This window comes from Lacerta agilis, chromosome 8 (genome assembly GCF_009819535.1).
Source record: "Lacerta agilis isolate rLacAgi1 chromosome 8, rLacAgi1.pri, whole genome shotgun sequence".
Classification (NCBI taxonomy): Eukaryota; Metazoa; Chordata; class Lepidosauria; order Squamata; family Lacertidae; genus Lacerta; species Lacerta agilis.
This window is the reverse complement of record NC_046319.1, coordinates 59,423,414-59,444,377: the sequence shown is the minus strand read 5'-3', so window position 1 is coordinate 59,444,377 and position 20,964 is coordinate 59,423,414. Positions and strand designations below refer to the sequence as shown.

At 44.2% G+C, this 20,964-nt stretch overlaps 1 protein-coding gene across 1 annotated transcript; it reads left to right on the top strand.

Annotated features, from left to right (window-relative positions):
* Nucleotides 1-334: 334 nt before the first annotated feature.
* IL22RA1 (interleukin 22 receptor subunit alpha 1) lies at nt 335-20,237 on the top strand. The gene is made up of 7 exons (XM_033157762.1): nt 335-742; nt 4,384-4,516; nt 11,875-12,053; nt 13,199-13,386; nt 16,005-16,140; nt 17,207-17,331; nt 18,607-20,237. Exons 1-7 carry the CDS (start codon nt 700-702, stop codon nt 19,588-19,590), a joined length of 1,788 nt encoding a protein of 595 aa, XP_033013653.1. The 5' UTR covers nt 335-699; the 3' UTR covers nt 19,591-20,237.
* The last annotated feature ends 727 nt before the right edge of the window (nt 20,238-20,964 follow it).

The window sequence follows — 20,964 nt, the reverse complement described above, 5'->3', positions numbered from 1 at the left end:
GTAAGGTGTGCACCAGATGCAAGTTGTTTTAGGATAATGTTAAGTATTCAGAGGATGTAGCTTTCAAACGAGAACTCACATTTTATTTAATGTTATTGATTTTACTTTATAATTTAGCTCGCCTCAGGCTTAGGAATGCATGGTTGTTGCTTTTTTAAAAAGCAAACCAAAGCAAAAGGCTGTTTCAAAACGACATCCTGACACTGTCTTCCCTTGTGCAGGCTTTTCAAAAGGGGTTTTTTTTTTTTAAAAAAAAAAATTATTTTCACCAGTGCAACAGCAGCTTGCGCGACAAGAATTGCAGAAGTTCCGTAGCCACAGGCTGAGGTGCGGAGCCCTATTTCTGCCGGCTGAGGTAATAGTAAATGAAGAAGGAAAAGGCCACTAGACCAGAAAAACCAGTTCCTGACTTCTCCTGAGGAATGTCAGCAGGAAGTCCTTTATCAGGAAATATGCTTGGCCTGGCTTCAGAATGCTGGATGCGTCTGGTGCCTCTGGCACTTAAGCAGGGAAGACGTCTCGGAGGAAGCTCGCTCGATTCCATGTGCTGCAGTGGGGACAGAGTTACCGTATTATCTCTTCAGCCTGGGCAGACAGGGTAGCCCAGGATCACCAGCCCAGCACAAGAATTCGGAGCCTTCCCAGATTTATTCAGCCAGTGTTGAGCCCCATACCACGACTATTTGTGCCGTGCTATTAATGAAGGAACTTCTCGTCTTCTGGGCCCTGTGCTCCCTAGTGGGTAAGTAACCAGCCTTTGACTCCTCTTTATTACAGCCTCTCTTCATGATCTCTGAATCTCTTAAAGCTGTAGGGAGAGTTTACCAAGCAGGCAAACGTGATCCTCATGGTCGGTTCTTGCTCCCATTAGCTTTGTTTCGAGCTTACGCCCTGGAGTGGCATTGTCATAGCTTCACTTGTTTCAACTGTCAAGCTAGCAGGTAGCAACAGCGTTCATCTATGGCAACTGGGGCCAGTGGCAGACCTGGGGTATCAAAATCCAGCAATGCCTTGTGTGACGTCAAAATTAAGCGTGCCCCCCCCCCGCCTTCCATTCTACAGCATAGTTGCAGCATCCCTTGCTGTGCCCCCAAGGCTCTGCGACCAAGCAAGTCGCACTCCCCTCTGACTGGGGCTGCCTACACATGACTAAACCTTCAAGACACATTATTTCCCTCCAACAACCCTGGTACTGTAGTTTACACCTTCACAGAGTTACAGTTCCTAGAAATCCTTAATACCCTCAGAGCTGCCATTCACAGCAACCCTTTACAAACTACAAACTACAATTCTTTGGGGGGGGGGAATGTGCTTTAAATGTGTAGGGGTTTGCTTTTGCTAATGTTTTTGTTTTGTGTTGTTTATCTTATTTCTCTCTCTCTCTCTTTATTTTCTTTATTTCTATTGTCCTTTTCTCTTCTTTTCTATTCCTAATTTTATTGTATTGTGGAATTTTTTAAAATAAAGAATCTTACTAATCTTAACAGTGCAAGGGTTTGCAGGGTATGGTATGTACTAAGCCTAGGATTTCAGTCCTAAAGAGGAAAGTCTTCCTCTCAATAGATAGGTGGTCTCCAACCTACCTGGGGCTGCGGGGGGGGGGGAGAAATACAGAAAGCTGACATGAAATCAAAGTATTTCCTATGTCTTTTCACTACACAGTCAAAGCAGGAGAGTCCAAGCTGGGAGTTGCGAAGAGTTGTTTTTCCTTTACCCTGCATGGGAGGTTTTGCCCTTTGAATAGGGAGGGATGTAGGCTAGACTCTTAATTCTCATCCTTAATGCCATTTGCGGCTTGTGAGACTCTGACGGTGTACACAACACACTTTTAAAGCACACACACAACCAAGAATTCTGGGAATAGTAGCTGGACTTGTTGAGAGAGTGGACTCTGAGGAGGTCCTCTTGCCCATGGGAACTGCAAAACCTGGAGCCAACACCAAGGATGCCAACTTGAACAAAATATTGGGGGGGGAAAAAAAAAATTCCTTCCAGTAGCACCTTAGAGACCAACTAAGTTTGTTCTTGGTATGAGCTTTCGTGTGCATGCACACTAACACGGCTACCTACCTGTAACTGAAAATATTGGGGGTAAGCCCTGCCCCGCATAATCGATCACAAGATGCAGTACACGCACACCATTAGAATGGCAATGCCCATCAACTTTGGGGGCCCCAGACCATAGCTGCCAACTTTTCCCTTTTCTTGCGAGGAATCCTATTCGGAATAAGGGAATTTCCCTTTAAAAAAGAGAAAAGTTGACAGCTATGCCTCAGACCCCCTAGGAGTTGACTCCTACAGCCAACACCCAACATGGCAGTTTGCATCGCTGTCATGAGGCGAGGGTAATGAGGTGGGGGAAATCCCAGCTGCATGTTTTTTTATTTCTACAATTCTAAAAAAAACAAATGAACTGTAAACCTTTTAAACAATGTGGGTCTGTATTTCCTGATCACTGTTGCCAAAACACCACTCAGCTGAGAGTGCTTGACAGGTTTAAGCCAATAGCTGACTCTCCACCTGAAACCATTGTTCGTTTGTTTGTGGGGCGGAGAGCCCATTTCAGCCCAAGGCAGCCTTAATTTGAAGGGCTATATGCAAGTGGTGGGTGGGGTCAGAGGCAAAAAGTGAGCAAAGCAATGAGTGTAAATGTTACCTTTGTACAGAAAGCCAGTTTCTACGCACATATCTCTCTCTATCCTCCACCTACACAGGCAAGAAACATTATTAGAGTGCAAGGAAACTTACCAGTGAGGCAAAAACCCTCAAGGAGGGGGCAAAGTGGGGGGCCTGAGAGGGTGGGTGGCCCACCTTAGGGCCAAGTAAAGAGGCATGGAGTCCCCACTGGCCTGAGTTTTATTGCATTTCTACACCACCCTTCCACCTACAGAATCCCAGAGCAATGTACAGCAACACTACAACAAAAAGCAGCAAATAAAATTCTCTAGAACAGGGGTTCTCAAACTTTGGTATGAGGGGAATTTTAATTGGGGCCACACTCTGCATTTGTTCTGTGCTCCCACTGCTGGTTTGGGAAGTGGTGCACACATGACATTAGCCACAAACATTAAGGTGGGTAATAAATGTTATCATTATCCATATCTATCCTGTCATTTCTTATGAAATACTGTATGGGGAAAAAATAGAGATGGGGGATAAATTTGATTCAGTTCACATTGATAGCCGATTCCATCAAATGTGCATTTTCCTAAATCAATATGAGAGCTTAAAGAAAACAGGGTAGTTCATGGAAATTCGCAAATATCGAAATTTTGCAATACAGTTCTCCAACCACAGATGGTATATATTTAGGGAAACTTTGCCAAAAAATATCAATATGTTAATTAAAATAATATACTAGATGCATTATATTGTGAGGAATTGCTTGCTGAAAAAATATATTTATTTGCAGAATTACACACAAACATACTGGAGACTTTTCGTGCGAATTTTTGACAAAAAAAAACACCATCAGTTGTTGAAAAAAACGTAGAGAACTGTATTTAAATTTTGAGAAATGAGAAACTGAGAGAGCCAAAACGGACTACCGTATATACCCGAGTATAAGCCGACCCGAATATAAGCCGAGGCACCTAATTTTCCTACAAAAACCTGGGAAAACTTATTGACTCGAGTATAAGCCGGTTCACCTTTGCCGCTGTGGAGGAGAAGGAGGAACGAGCAGCCCAAAAGCAGCCCTTTGGGCTGCTCCTTCCTCTTCCTCCTTTGCTGCTGTGGAGCTCACCCCATCACGGATATTCGAACCGCCATTCTTCTGATTGGCAAGCCATAGGGCTCTGTGGTTTAACCCACAGCGCAATGTTCCCTTGTGTTATACAGAGAAGGCTGGGATCCTGTCCTGTTTAAGCAGGAACCAGGGAAAGTGAGCACCTGTGGGGTTTTAATACTTCCTTAACTGATAGGCTTTCTGCCTTCTGGGGTCTAAAGTTTGCATTTATGTGAGCAGTTCAGGAATGGAACAAGCTGCCTGGGGAGAGTAAAGAACCACCGTTCTTGTACACTTCTTAAGGAATGGTTGACTGGGGTGAGCGGGCGGCGGAACGAGTGGAGAGAAAGGGCTTATTTCTCGCTGCCCCCACCGCCCGCCTCACTCGAGTATAAGCCGAGGGCAGCTTTTCCAGCACAAAAAATGTGCTGAAAAACTAGGCTTATACTCAAGTATATACGGTAATCCTTCCATCCCTTGTTTCAATGTGTCGTTGTCCCCCCCTGCCCCCGCCAGCAGCAACCACCTTTAGTCTGAATTGAGAAAAAGAGTGACCCTACCTTCCTTTTAAGTTGGTAAGATATACACAGCCTAAGTACAGAGATTCCACTTTCTACGGTTAATCTCTAATAATCATTTTCCCCCCTTCATCATAGGGAATTCGCTAGCAGAGAGACCACCACTCATTCAACAACCAATCTTTTTGTCCACAAACTTTGAAAACATCTTCACTTGGAAGAGCTGGGGGGAGCCACTTCCAGGCACGGTGTACGATGTGCAGTACAAGAAGTAAGAGGACTATTCCTTCTCCTTACTTGGTGTGACTGGTGACTGTTATTCTTTGAACCCACAGATATCTCAGATAGGGAGAAAAATACTTTGCTGTGGGAATAGCATTGTGTCAGGTCCAGGGAAGGAACGGACCCCGGGTCCAGCCCAAAACATTTTGCTGCCCGAGGGAACAGGCAAGATGATGTGTCCTCCCCATTCTAGAAGCATAAGCCAATTGGACTTTCTAGTACTGTCAATGGGACAGTGTCCCATGCCACAGATGATGGCAGCAAGTACATATGGACAAATACAGCTCTGTCCTGTAAGAGAAGGGGACAGTTGGGGGGGGGGGCTTAGAAGGGGACAGCCATTGTTGGCCCCACCCCCAGTATCTGCCATCTGAAATGATAAACTTACTCTGCCTAATGGCTGAGGCGGCTCTGGATATGGCCATATTTTGAGGCTGTTGTGTAGCTTTAGGTTCTCACTAATGGGAGCTGACAGTCCCAATTATTACATTTATAAGGAGCTCAGTGTGGTATAAATTGATCCTCCCATCCATTTTATCTGCAAAATAGGCATGTTAGGCTGAAAGACTGTAACTGGCCCAAGGTCACACAGAGAGCTTAATGGGTTTGGACCCCTGTCTCCAGCACTCCAACCACTGCACCACACTGGTTGTCTTGTACCAATATCACAATGTGAATACTCCCAGTGCAAGGAATTTAGGTCACGCCTACGTAGCAGGGTGCAGAAATAGTTTTACCATTTGGAATGCAACTGGCAAATGAGAGGCAGCCTTGAGGAGCTGCAATGCCACTGTAGCTGTGGGAAGAACTGATGCTGCTTTCAAGAATTGCTTGCTTCTCCTTGCTCAGCATGCGTGCTTGTAAACAAACATGGAAGTACACACATTCACCAATCTGTTTCCCATGGATTTATGCACGGTGTTTGGTGGTCCTGACAAAGGACTCAGCTACATTAGAGAACAAACAAAGAGTGTTTTAAATGTGTTATAAACACGAAACACCAGGTGGTGCTGTAGAGCAAATAACTTTGTGTATGCGATTTTACATAGAGTTTTTTCTTTTGTTATAACAATTGAATTCATGGCTTATTTATACCGTTCCCCCCACCCTCCATGTGTAGATTCAGCCCCAGTCAAGTGCTCTTGCATAGAGCACTTGGGCATTATCCGTTTTGTTGGTTTCTACACTATATTTCATATATATATATATATATATATATATATATATATATATATATATTCCGTACTATATTTCTGAAACATAATTGTATAAGTATTCATGCAAAATACCCTTTTATACACATTGCTGTAGGTATCTGTTTATGTGCTGGTAACTTTAGGAAACTTGAGGTATACATATACAGTGGTACCTCGACTTACGAATTACTCGACATACGAATTTTTCGACTTACGAATGAAAAAGGTGCCCACACGCCTACGAATTTTTTGACATCCGAAGGACATCCGTTGGTGGTTTTAGATGGGGTTTACTCAACTTACGAATTTTAGATGCGGTTTACTCGACTTATGAATTTTTCGTTTCCAATGCATTCCTATGGGGAAATTGCTTTTTCCGACTTACGAATTTCTCGACCTACGAATGTGCATTCGGAACGGATTAAATTCGTAAGTCGAGGTACCACTGTATGTGCATAAAACACATGTTATAAGAATGCACAAAATATGCAAGAATTATTCCTATTCTGGCAGAACAGATAAAAAAGAGCTCTCTTTTCATCATGCAGGCCCATGATATACAGTTCACTTCATGTTGTTGCACAAGTAGACCCCAACCTGAATGTTTTCCAAGAACTGTAAAATGAGCAAAGAAATATCTAACTCAGATGACTGGGGTAGGGGTGGCGTGTAAACAAATCCTCTTGATGACAGCTTCCACCCAATTTGCTTCCATCACATTGCTGAGATACCTGGTGTGTCCCCTGAAGTGCACCGTATTTTAGATCTTCCTCTGTTGCACAAGCTGGAGAACTTGGCACCCAGACACTTTTCTCCTTTGATCTTTCCAGTAAGCATAACCCTTTGATTGCAGGCCATGGATGGGTTGTGAAATTCTCATTAAACCTTAATATCTAAATTGAATATTCATTGCAGCAATTAAGCTAGAGAGAGAGAAGAGGAAAACATGCAGATAAATTGCACCACTGCCTGCTTTCGAGATGCAAAAGAGGGAGGAAAAGAGATACCTGGTTTGATTTGAAGGGCGCCAGATAGCTTGATAGCTACACACACACACTTTCAGGGAACACCCACCAAAACATAATGAATGGTTGACTGATGGAGAGCTTGGCGACGATGAAAACATATTTATGGCTTTCGACTTCCGGCTGGCGACGCCATAGCGGGTGGTCGGGGCTGCTTCGGCTGCGAGGCGCCCGATCCATCCCGGGGGTTAGGAGCCGCGCTACCGCAGCGCGCGGCTCCGGTTGGGGTGCGGGAAGAGCGTCCCGCACCCTGGGCTCCCCGGCTGTGCCCGCGGAGGCTCCGAACCCTTCCCCTACCCCCCTGTAAAGGGGGAGTGGGGGTGAAGGGACAACGGAGCCGGGCTTACGGGGATATGCCCCAACCGGGATGCAAATGCGGCGGCAAAGCCCGCGGTGAGCGTCCAAGTTCTACCTGTGAAGAATGGAGCTAAAGGAACCCGGTGGTCGTGAGTAAATAATCTTGGCAGAAATCGTGTTTTTGGAACGATCCGGGGGGAAGGAGAAAGGCAGCCTGCCTCCCTCCCTTCGAGCCTAAGAAATTAACCAATTTGAGGGATTGCTGCCACAGAACTGGTTATAAAGTATCTAAAATTGATACATGAGACTGGCAAACTTTTTTCTTGGGAAGCTAACTAGTGGAAAATATCTCTATTTAAAGTTGCGGTGTTTGCGCTCCAGCTTAGGAAAATGGCGACGAACAAAGAGACAGGAAAAGAAATATGATACCCACTTCCTCCTCCTCTGCCAGTATGCTGGGTTTCGTCCTTGAACTGGTATTGAACTCTGGACTAACAGATGAACAAAGGCTCACTGCCTTGAAGGTGGAACTAATTTACAGAAAAGTTAAAGTCTTGTGTGGGGGTCTGAAATGGAACCAACTGCCCACAGAGGAGGCTAACAAAACTTTTGACACTTTGGAAGGAAATCTTGTCAAAGAGCTGAGAGGATGGATGGAAAGATGGGAAGAAATGAATGAGCTACTTCGGAGAAGAAATTCGCTTGTTGGGGGTGGCAGCCCCAAGGCGATGTCAAGATTTGCTATATCCAGTCCCCGAGGTGTGAGCTCGGGGGCCAGGGACAGAGAATTAAGGTATTTACAAGAAGAAAAGGAATGTTACAAAGAACCGGAGAAGCTGAGAGAGGGAGAGTTGGATACCTCGGAGCTCGTGGCAAGGAGAGTGTTGGACTGTGCCTGGATCTGTGGACGTTGGGAGAGGGAAGTTGCATGGAAGTTCAGTGCTGATGCCATCAGGAGAAGAAGAATGGACAGAGGGGGTGTGGGGTGAAGTACTAAGTAAAATCTAAAGCAATCTGTTATGGTATTTTGAAATCGGAGGGTGATCACTGTCAACAATAGTTTGTTTTATTATTTGTTTGAATATGAAAAGAGATATTTCAAGTTTTTATGTTATTAGCAGCAGTTCAAAGGATAGAAGAGATAGATTTGATGAGGATGATTTGTGAGGATTTATGAGGATGTAGTATAAATGAAGTCATTTTAAGTGGTTTAAGTTTATAGATTAAGACGATTAAGACTAAGATGAAGATTAAGATGAACGTGTTACTTTATATATATAATTAAGTTTAATTTTTTTTTAAATGAAGAGGTTAAGAAGTAGATTATGGATATAAACTCGAAGGTGAAAAGGCAGGGGAAGTCAACTGTCAAGATTGGAAAAAGGAATTTTTTTTTAGCAGATGTCTAATTAAGAAGAAAAATCATGGCAATCTTTGTATAAGATGTGTAATTGTATTTGTTTTGTTTGTGTATAAATGTAGGTGTGGTTAAGGTTGTATGTTGTTATAAGTAAAAATGTCAATAAATTCTTATAAAAAAAAAAGAAAACATATTTATGGCTTTCGCAGTAAGTGACACCATCTCTTTAAAAACTTGCCCTCCTCTTCCACAAGCGTATTTACCCACAAAGCCTTTCGCAAAGTTGGTAGCAGACAGTTGCAGTAAGTCTTGTCATCTTTCTGTTCTGTAAACCCATGAGATTGTCTGGAGAAATAAAGAAAGTCTGGTGGATTATTCCTCTAATCCTGCTGTTGCTGCTTTGCTAAAGCTGCAGTGCAAATCCTAGTAACTACACGGAAGTAAACACTGAACCCAGTAGGATTTAATTGTAAGCAGACATTAGGATTGCACTGTAAGGTGCTGACTTTTTAAAAAACTCCTCACCTGAAACCTTGTTTGCTCAAAAAGGCTTTTGGAAAGTTGGGAGGAGGTTACGGACAGTGCATCTCCAACCTATAGCGACACCTGGTCTCCTCTTAACTGCAGCTTTGTTTTGCGCGCAGGGGCTTTTAGAAAGTTGGGAGGAGGGGGAATTCGATTCAGTTCTCATTTTTAAGTGAAACTACCCAATTTGTTTTATGAGAACCAAAACCCACCCACCCATGCACTGAAATCCACATTTCTCCCAATTTTGCAACAATGTTTTCCAAAAATGCATTATGTTAGGGGAAAGTGTGCATAAAAAACACATATATTCATGAAAAGAACATATAAATGTGTGCTATATTGGGGGAAATTGCCCCCCAGAAATGAGTCCATTAATCAAAACCGCACACAAACATGTTCGTTGGGAGAAATTTGCACTAAAATCCTGACAACTTTTCATGGCGGAAAATTGTAAATCACTGCAGCAATGTAGAGAACTGAATCAAAGACTGGGAAAATTAGAAACTGAGTTCCATCCATCCATCCATCCATCCATCCCTACCATCAGGTCAAATATGGAGAGCAAGGTATGCTACATGGCAACTTAGTGTAAGCGTAGCCAGCATGCCCAATAGCCAGGGATAATGGGAATTGTAATCCAAAGAATCTGTTGGCTACTTCTGCCTTAGTGAAACACCCACCCCTTTGCCCAGGCCTTGTACCTGCTGCGACGGTAAAGAAATGCACCTGGTGCCATCACTGCATTGTTTTCACTGTGCACTGAAGACAAACCACTCTACCCTGGCCTTCTGACATATATATTTTAGGACCTACTCAATTTCCCTTTTTTATTTTTACATATACTTTTCTGGCATTTTCTTCAATGTAAATTCATTTAACCGGTTTTAATGTCATTGTTTGTTTGTTTGTGCTGCTGCAACCCAGCCTGGGGCTCTGCAGCAAAGGGCAGCTTGGAAATTTGATAGCTGAATAACTAAGATGGTGACAAGCTGGCAACCCCAAGAGAGAGCCTCCCCCGTTCTGCATATTTTGCATGCCTCATTCAAGGGAGGCATATGAGAGGAGCCACTCCTCCTGCGCCAAGAATGATGAAACAAAAAAAAATAATGATGGGCTATTATGATGGGTGGAGGCTGTCTGGAAGGAGGGCCTGCACAGAGGCGCCATGTGCCCTGTTTGGTATTCTTGCATTTCACCCCACCCATGAGATTCCTATTGACAAAGGCCACCAGTTACCAGAGTGGTGGGGAAGTATACTCTTCTTCCTCTTATTATATTGCCATTATAGCCAACCCTTCCTCCCAGAAACAGGTACAATCCCTGGCATCTCCAGGGTCTGAAATCCAGGAGAGCTGATGCCAGTGAGTGTACACGATACTGAACTAGATGGACCCAAGGTCTGATTCAGTGTAACATGACACCCTCTGCTCTTTTCCACTTACGCAGGGAAAAAAGTAATAGAGCTTTCTTAAGGACACCGTTGGGTTGAGGATGAAACCTGCCTTCTGACCTTAGTGGCCCACATTGTGTGATGTGATCTGTGTGAAGGATCCTATTCCCTCCCCTGTAGATACTTCCCCAACCGTGACTCTCCCTAAGTTTCACTGACAACTAGGATGAATCCTTCAGTGTTTATATGGGAGTTGTCTCTGGGGTACCTCAGTGCTTTACGTTTGAAAACCTCTTGCCACCTATGGGATCTCCCTCCCAGGGTTCCCACCTACTGCAGTTTGCCTTCACTTTAGGCAACTACGTGGCACATTTGGCTTCACTGTCCAGCCCTCTGTATGACAGGAGAATAAGCAAACGGTTTCCTCTTCCACAGGAAAGCTTTGTTCTCTCCTCTTAGTCAAACCTCTTAAGGTACTGATACACTGCCACAGTCAGCGAACGTTTAAGCACTTTTAACTTTATTAGGTAACTTGAAAACATGGATGTCTCGGGTTATTACTGGTACAAATCTTCTTATGTAATTCAGCTTAATTATAATATTTCCTGCATCCCTTTAGCAATGGAAAGGACCTTTCCTCCCATTCCCCAAAGCCTAACCTCGCAGTTTCTCTTTCTAATCCTCCGCACCCAACTGCCAAACCCCCAACTGCCTTTCAAGGTTGTTCCCCCTCCTTTTAGAATGCCAACTAGCTCCGCCTCCCAGGGAACACCTACCTAACATGGGAGTGATAGGTTAACCCATGATGAACCAGGCATTATTCCACCACAATCTGCACTAACTCCACTGTGCCCCAGGTGGCAGCCTGTTTGACCCCTAAAGTATCTGTCATATGCCACCTTAGCATTGTTTAAAAAGGAAGCTTTTTAAAAGCAAAATTGTCCTAGAGATTGGGGGTGGAAGCTGCATTGGTGATGTAAAAGGCGCTGGCCAATCGGTGCTGTGCAGTGCTCAGTTCTGCTTGCCGAACCAGATAGGTTCCTGAACTCAACCCTGGAGTGAATGCTGGGCTGAATGCAGAGAACTCACTTCCAAATAGGCCCAACTGCTCTGAAACCTTCACATCTTATTTGTCTTAACCTGGAATCCTGGCAACAATAGCACAGCCAGCCAAGTGGCTGGTAGCATCGCAGCTTGCAACACACCGTGGCAGATCCAGGCACGTGTCTCTTTTTCACTGATGTCTATCTCAGACCTGAATTGCCTTCCCTGTGGTTTAACAGTGACGTGTGCTGTCTATGCCGCTGCCTGTTCTCCACCCACATATTGCCTAAAGCAGGTGGGGAGCAGTGTTTGTGGGGGGAAGGGCTGTAACTCAGAAGTAGAGCATCTGCTTTGCATGCAGAAGGCCCCAGGTTCAATCCCCGGTGGCATCTCAAGGTGAGGCTGGGAAAAACACTAGTCTGAAATCTTGGAGAACTATTGCCAGTCAGCTTGGATAATACTGAGCTAAGTGGGCTTTTGGCCTGATTCAGCTACCTTTGTTCATAGGTACGGGGATGCATGGCAGAACAAGAATGAGTGCCAAAACATCACACGCAGCTCCTGCAACCTCACGCTTGAAACGGAAAACTTCACCGATTGCTACTACGCCAGAGTGAGAGCCACCGTCCCTAACTGTTGCGTCTCCAAATGGGCCGAGTCCTCAAGATTCTATCCCCGGGAAAACAGTAAGTGGCTAATATTGTAAATCAAGGTGGGGAACATCTGGCCCAGCAGCCAAATGTCTACCAAAGCACCTGTCCCTCAAAATTCTCTCCAAACCACACGCCCTCTCCTTGAGTTGCCTTGAGTTCTACTTTAGTGGGAAAGTGAGACACATTGTTAAAAAGTAAACAAGAAAATAAACTTCAACAGTTGTAGGATGTCTCGCCACTATGGCACTATGTTGGGGTAAGATGCATTTGTTGAAATTCTCCCTTCCATACAGTAGTTGAAAGCTGCAGGAGTAAGGTAAACATGTTCCCCAAAGACAGGCCTCATGTTTCTTTAAGAAAGCTGCCTCATTCAGCAGGTGCAGCTATTACAGGTTGTGCGGATGTTGCTGAACTACAGTTCTCATCACCTGTGGCCATTGGCAGTGCTTGCTGGGGCTGATGGGAGTTGTAGTTCAGCAACAACTGGAGGGCTAAAGGTTCTCCACTCCTGTGTTTTGGTCCTCTTCATCCTGCTCTGACACTGATAGCTTTCCCCAAAGAACCTGAGAACTGGAGTTTGTTAATGGCAGCGCTGGGCCAATTCCCAACACCTTTAACAAATTGCAGTTCCCAGGATTCTTGGGGAGCAGCCATGAGTGTTTAAATGGTACTCTTGGGTTGGGGACTTGCTTAGGGGGTCTTGTTGCTGTTGCTGTTATTGATATTAATTTTTAATTTATTTTATCTTAACTTTATTTTAGATCTTACTATAATTTATGTGTATTTTTTTTCAATTTGGTTGTGTATTTTTTGATGTTTTCTTTATGGCTGCTTTTGTTGTGCTGTAATTATGTATTTTTTTCATGTTGTAAGCCGCCTTGATCATGGTTTGAACTGTGGAAAGGTGGCATACAATTAAAATTATGTACATATACGTATGAATGTTTTAAATACATGGTGTAGACATCATGTGAGGGCCAAGCGTGCTAACAATGAGAAGTCAGTATTAAAGAAACTGAGCCAATTTTTTTTAAAAAATGCCTCAGTTATCCAGTTCTCAAAACTACTATCACTAAACTATTCAGTCTTAAACAAATCCCTTTTTTTCTCTCCCTCTCCCTCCGTCTCTCTCTCTCTCTCTCTCTCTCTCTCTCTCTCTCTCTCTCTCTCTCTCCAAGCCATTATTGGGAGTCCTGATGTGAAATACACACCCAGTGTTAATTCAATAAAGTTCTACGTGCAACCTCCTGCTACCCCTCTGAGAGACAAGGATAACCAGACCCTGACCGTCGTAGACATTTTCAGTCAAATTGGAATGACCGTTGAATATGAATTAACGATATATTGCCGAAAGACAAAGCAGGAGGTAAGGGGGTTGGGGAAACAGGTGTATGAGAGAAAATGGTAACTTTGGGGGAAGGTACCCAATTCTTATTTCTTTGACTGTTGTTGTCTGACTCAAGAGACAATGGAATGCACTTCTGGGTTTGAAGTCAAACTGCTGCGTTAGCCACACCAAAGTGACCTCCCCAGGGTACAAGCCTGGGCAGTGTGCCCAGATGACAAGACCCCTCTCTGCATTACTGATGTGGCCCAAAGGAAAGCAGAGCAGTATGTTTGGCACCAGCTTGTCTGCAGGAGTTGCTGGAAGGAGGTGTACAAGGCGCCACCCAACTGTCTTAGGGACTCCACTCTGGATTTGTGTAGGGTTCCCTCCTTGGCCTTTCCTTCTCCCAAAGATATCCTGCAAGGCAGCAGAGGTTTAGGGTCAGAGTTTCCTTCTCCTAGATGGGCCTACTGCAGTGGTGTATTATTCTGTAGCATCCATCTGGTTTTTTCTATCCTCCATTCTCTCTAAGCGGGCAGGTCACGTTCTAAGTTGTGACTTGCTGCTTTCTCCTATCATACTTTGAGTAACCACCTCTCCCACCATGGGCTGAGGTGCTTGTTCTGGGCAGTAGCCCACAGAATGAGCAGATGGCACCAGATTTAAATCATGTTCAGTCAAGGGAAGCATTGGAGAAGGGGGCAAAATGATTATAGATTGCTTTGGCAAATCCTCAGCTAATATATCCAGCAGAGGGTTAGAAAATTTTGCCATTGCCTCTCTGCATAGTTTCCACACGTGCAAGATCTGATCAGGTTGTGCAGATTCATGTAAAACAATTCCTACTTCATCCCATTTAAATTTTTTTTAAAAAAAATTCCTGTTCCAAATGCCAAATCTGTGCTATCGAAAGCATCAGCGATTGCAGCCAATCTTCCATTGGCACATTATGCCCTGCTGATGTTAATAAACGCAATAAATGACATTTATGTTTCTCCTGCAAACTACTAAGATTAATTCTCATGGACAAACCCCCCCCCCGAAATGGCAGTGCGTACCTTTGCTCGATTCAGAGCTGAAGGGATCTGTTCAGTCTGTGGCACCCCTTTTGCAGGCTTGAGTCCACGGCACCTAGGGAAAATTTGCTGGCTTTTTGTACAGGGAGTTCAGTTATTTGCATAATCCTCAGAGAGGGCACCACTATGTAGGGAGATGCATGTGTGCAAGTGAGAAAGGGATTTAGAAAGAAAAGACAAAGAGGCAGCGCTTGACCAGCAAGCCCTGGAAGACAGTGTCAGAGAGAGAGAGAATAGAAAAAATACCCTCTGCACTTCCCCTCAGGGTATTTTATTACAAACAGGCAAAAAATGTTACAGATTCAAACAAGCCAATGAAAATTAACCAGCACACCTCCCTAGGGGTCTCATATGGGATGGCATCAGGTAACCATGATATCATGGGAAAGCTGGCAACTACATTCCTACACATCAAATAACATCAAAGCATGTAGCAAATGGATAGAGACAGGAACTAATAAACAGGAGGTAGCAGAAAGGTAAGATCTAACATCCTAACCCTAAAACCAAATTGTTTACCAACTCCTGAGATTGATCAGACAATTTCCCCTCTAATGGTAAGAGGAAGATGCTATCTAAGTTCAAAGGAATGCTGGCAAATGGGACGCAGCATCTGGCCGCAGCAAGCCACAACTTGGAACGTGACCTGCCCACTTAGAGAGAACGGAGGATAGGAAAAAAAAAACAGATGGATGCTACATTATTCCATACAGATTAAGGATGGGAAATAAATTCAATTCAGTTCTCATTTAAAGACAAACCTACCTCATTCACATTTTCTAAAATACAGTAATATGCAAACCAAAACACAGCCAGCCCTTCAATATTTGCACTTCTGCGAATGTTGTAATGCAGTTCTCCAGCCATGTGATTTGTCAAAAAATGCACATACTGAAGTGTGCATAAAAATACATATATTGGTGAAAATAACATACAAATGTGCATTATGTTAGGGGAAATTGTTTTGCCAAAATGTGTGGATTAGGCAAAACGCATACAAAAATGGGTGGATTAGGAGTAATTTGCACTGAAACATTCGTGAATTTTCACAAGGGCGTTTTTTTTTTTTAAGAATTGCATACTTATGTGGAAACATGGAGAACTGAACTTCAGATTGGAGAAATGGGAAACTGAGGGTAACCAAAAGTTTCAGCTTCAGTCTTTAGCTTTCTCTGTGTTGTTATACATATTCATGCAGAAACACCCTTGTTTTATGAAGTGTCAGGACTAAGCTTCGTGTTATGCTAGTTCACAGCATGCAGCTACATCTTCTGTTTTTCCTGGGTGAATCAGAGGTGCAAGGATCCCTGATGGTCTGGAGAGGGCAGGTTTATCCCCAGCTAACACCAGGAGTGGAAATCAGGGGATTGTAGCCATGCAGGGTTCTGATCTGGCATGTCGTAGTTAGGGTACCAATCAGGCCCGCTGCAACTCTAATTAATTATGGGGAAACAGAAGACACAACTATATACTACACATTAAGCATAACATACAGTTTGGCCCTTAGTTGAGCTTTGAAAGTAGATAACACAAAGTACCACTTTCCCTCCTTAAAATAAAAATCTCTCTCTCTCTCTCTAGTGGGTCAAAGTTAACAACAACAATGAATTTGAAATCTCTGACTTGTATTCCAACACCGAATACAATGGAACAATACACATAAGATATTCAGACAAAAGCAGCAAGCCTTATGTTTTTCGGGCAAAAACATTATCAGGTGAGACATTGTTATGAAATGCTGCCGGATCTTAAATACTTAAAACATTAGAGACGAAGCAGTCACCACAGGCAATTTTCCCATTGTGAACCTAAGTGGCACAACTTGCATCACAAATGAATGTAGCAATCCCCAGTCTTGCCTGCCACAAATGAATCTATGGAGCTCTTTGTCTCCCCCCCCCCCAATCTCAGTGTATTTATTTATTTTACACAGGTACATATACCTTTCCATGGATGTGAGTTAAGCCCTTATCTTAACAACAAGAAAGCCACAAATATTTTGCAAACAATGAAACACTGCTTGAGGGATTTGGAATGGGTTGGTGATGTCGCAAGTGCTAACCTAGAGGCATTAACCAAGAGGCACCCTTCGCAGCAGGGTGATTAAATTACACCAGGCTGCAATTCTGCAGGAGACAAACCTTGTTCCACCACAAGAAACTGGGGACACCAGGAGCAAGAAGCAGGTTCCGTCTCACAAATGTTGAAACCTGTTACCTGCTCTCATATAAATAAAGAGTTATGCTTCATTCCTGTGGGGAAGTGTTACACTTGTGGACACCACTGTAAAACTGCCCCTGGTGCTCCAGGTTCTTTGGGTGTGTACAGAGGCGCAGTGCCCTCCCTCTGGGCATCTTTGCCATTCATAGCCATTCTTTCTGCTCTCCGCAATAAGGGCATTTTGCTAGTTCAAAAAGTAAAGGGCCTCATAGCTCAGTGGTAGAGCACCTTCTTTGAATGCAGAAGGTCTCATGTTTCACCCCCAGCATCTCCTAGTGAGGCTGGGAAAGACCCCTGTCCGAAGCTCTGAAGAGGCGCTACCAGCCAGTGTAGACAATACTAAGATAGATGGACCAATGTTCTGACTAAGGCAGCTTCCTTTGTCCCTATGGACATTCATCACTTCCCTTTACTTCAGCTGGAAAGATGATGATCCTTTATAAACGCCCAGACCAGTCCTATGAACTCTTGAGCCAGAATGACTAGACGGTGCATGCCATCTGTTCCTGCCCTCTCAACTCTCCTGGTCTTGCTATCTTTAAAGGTTTGTTTTCTCTCTCCAGATACCACCTGGTTTGCATATTTGTTCGCGGTAGCTCTGTTTGCGGCAGTGTTGATCTTTGGAACAATATATTACTTCATTTACAAGTATATTAAACAGCACACCGCACAGCAACCCACGTCTTTGGTATGTACTGTACCTCCCGCCCCGCCCCCCTTTATGGAAGGTTGTTGGATCTTTTTATTAATGAGCCTGGGCTTTTAACTTCTGGGCATTGTTCATACATAAAAGAGTAGCGCCTGAAGGGCAAGGAGAAGGCTGTAGCTCCCACCCAAGAATGCTGGAGAAATTGCTGCACTGCCTGGGTTCCTAGTAGTAATTTCTTTGCAAGTGGAGAGACTTGGTGGAATGGTTACTCTTGTAAACAAAACATGGCAGTTCTTGGTGTTTACTAACCAGGAGTTCCCATATTTTGGCTTGGCTTAGTAGCCACCTGTGATTTTTGTGGTTACCATTAATTTCTCTCAACCCGTCAAGCTCTTTGGCTTACACAGAGAACCCAGGGGGAGAGACGGGATCATTTTGCAGTAGGCTTTGGATAAAATAGAAGCAGTGCTTTCTACAAAGCCCATTATGAAAGGGGATAAGAACCCTGCCTCCCCTCCCCTAAATTCATGGAAGTTTCCCTGAGGGCAAAGTTGATTCCCACCTTGAAGTGAAAAACCTTTTCCTCCTAGAGGAAGGAGCATAGCTTAGTGGTCGAACCTCTGCTTTGCATGCAGAAGATGCCAGGTTCAATCCCTGGCTTCTCCAAGTAGCAGTGGGCAGGACCCCTGCCTGAAATCCTGGTAAGCTGCTGCCCATCACTGTAGCCTGTCACATTTGACCTCAGGCCCAGGTGCCAGCTGTGGCCCTCAAGTCCTCTCTGCCTGGCCCTCAAAACTCTTCACAGGCCACACCCCCTCTGACCAGGCCACAGCCCTCACTCGACCTGCTTCACACACTCCTTGAATGTTTTTCCCCAGCTGGGATGTGACCTTGAACTCTGGTAATGTCTTGTGCCTGCCTGGATGGAAGCTGAGGAGTGTTTGAGTGTCTGTAGAAATTAGTATACAAAAGTCAAATTTACATTCATTGCTCCACCCACTTTTGCCTCTGACCCTGCCCGCCATTGGCATGTGGCCCTTGGAAGCTTGCCCATAACAGAATGTAGCTCTCAGGCTGATAGAGGTTCCCCTTACCCCTGCTGTAGTCAATACTGACCTAGATGAACCAATGGCCTGACTTGGTATAAGGCAACTTCCTGTGTTCCATGCTGGCCCCATGGCAGAGAGAGAACTTGATTGCTTAATGCTTCACCACTTGGTCTCTCCACTACTCTGCTTCATTATCTCTCTAGCTGCCTAGCTTTATGCTGATTCTTATCTCTGGCAACTAAATTTAATCCTTTTCCCCTGATAGGATTTCAAGGATATTTTACGCTCCCAACCTCTCGTGCCGAGGGTAGAACAAATTCTGAACCCCTATGATTCGTGCAAGCCTGTCCAACTTACTATAGAGAAGCAACCGGCACAGATCACCCAACATCTTCTGGAGGCACTGGAGGACCAGGGAGTATTCAGCATGACAGAAACAGCTTACCAGAAACAGGCCAACGCACCACTGTTCCAGACCATTGCTCGGCCTGTAGGTTATACACCACAAATGGCCAAGAACAACCCACCATGCACGCAAGGTCCTTCGCCTTTAACATATGGCGTGTGTTTTGAAGGCACCAGCTCCACCAAAGCAAATTCTTCAGCAAATCAAGCGAGGAAGCTCGATTCTTTAGCTGAGGGCTCCTTGAACAGCGAGCGTTATAAATCACAGGTGCCAGAACAGATTAAAAGAGAATTGTGGGGAAACAAGCCCCAACAGATGCCAGTGCCTGTGTTGGGAGATGCAGAGCGAACTCAATGTCTGCTGCTTCAGGAAGACATGCAAGATATGCCACAGCTGCTTCCACCCCTTCTGGAAGAGAGAGTACCTGCCACAAGAGATGAAAAGACAGGGAGCTACAGAAAGCAGCCTGCAGAACTGCAACCATCTGCGGTGGAATCCAACCAAAATGCCATCTCAGATGGCAATCTTCTGTCAAGTATGCCACCACCCTTCTTTTCACATCACACCTGCAGCAGCCTCATTCAAGATCAGAACCCTGGGCAGTGGGTGGCCTGGGATTTGACAGCCTGGACGAATCCCCAGCATCAGCCTTTGGGATCCACTGTATCGGACTGCATAACTCAAGCGAGCAAGGGGTTGGAAAACAAGCCTTGGTTCCTCGGTACAAACCCAGATACTTTAGACTCTGCCCACAGCAATGGGCTCTTTACAAACCTGTTCAGAGACTTGGAGCTGACAGTGCAGGGGGATCAAGAGTCTGAGGGGAATGCAGACGCTCAATAGCAGTTAACACATCCAGCAACTGAGGAATGGCGCGAGGGGAGGCGATAACACAAGGGACGTGGAAATGTCTCCCTCCAAAATAGAGTTGAAAGGAAATGTCTTTCCCCAGCTGTTCCTGAATCCTCTTTGTGAATCACACTTCAGCCCATTAAAGGAAAACTAAATGTGGTTGATAGGTACCCTGCCAACTGGGTGGGTACTGCTGGCATGATTATTCCCAGGTGATTCTGTCCCTCACACATAGCTGGTTAGCTTGCACAAGGAATCCTGACAGTGCTAGTCCTATGTTGTGGCAGATACCCTCAACTTCGGGGGTGGGAGGAAACACAGAGATTAGCCTGCCTTTGTTTTAATTGCAGTTTTGCCTGCAAGTCATCTTTTCCTCATGGATGACAGGACTGTTGATGGGGTGAATGCCTCCACCATTTTGTGGACCCATCGCCTTTTCTGTTCTTTTAGATGGCAGCCATTTTGTGGCATGTCACATATCCACGGCAGCCATTTTCTGACTGGTGTCTGTTTCCTCAAAATTCCACATTTGTTCACTGGCTCCAAAAGTTTGGCCACTCCTGAGTTAAAGGGACAAGAACAGAAGCAGCAGAGACATTGGTGACTATTCCTCAGTTCTGTATTACATTGGGAGAAGTATGTACTATCTTTGTATACTAATAAATATTTTTATTATTAGTCTGACTTATTTTCAGTCTACAGAGAGCTAAGAATTGTATTTATAGTTCAAAATAGCCTATACCCTTTGAGGAGTTGTCTGTGTTCCAAACTTCACAGCTAACTTGATCCCGCAAAATGCACTGAACCAAACAACCAGGTCCAAACACAACGGAATGTAAGGAAAGCATTATTAATAAATTGCCTGAGGCAATGATTCCATAATTCCATGGAAGGGTGTATACACTCAGATGATTAATTTTCTGGAGCCAAGTATAAAAAAACATTAAAAGAGCTCTTCAAGGAAGGAAGAATTACAACCAACTAAGTTCTACTCAGGGCAGACCCATTTAAATCGCTCAACCTAAATTAGCCATGTCCATTCATTTTAATGGATCTACTCTGAGTATTGCTAACAATAGACGTAGCACAAGGTAATTTTAATCTGTTTTAGTATTTTAACTTTTGTATGTTTTAAAAATGGGGTTGTAAATATTTCTTGATTTTACTGTTCTATCTTTTGTAAACAACTTTGAAAATTTTATTTTTACAATCAAGCGGTGTATAAACTTTATGAAATAAAGAAATAATAAGTAAATAAAATGCATCCACATTGTCATGGGATGGAATGGATCTACTTTTCTGACGTTGCTCTGATGTCAGACAGGAGGATCTTCTTTGTCACTGTGGGAGTATTCTGAAGCATCT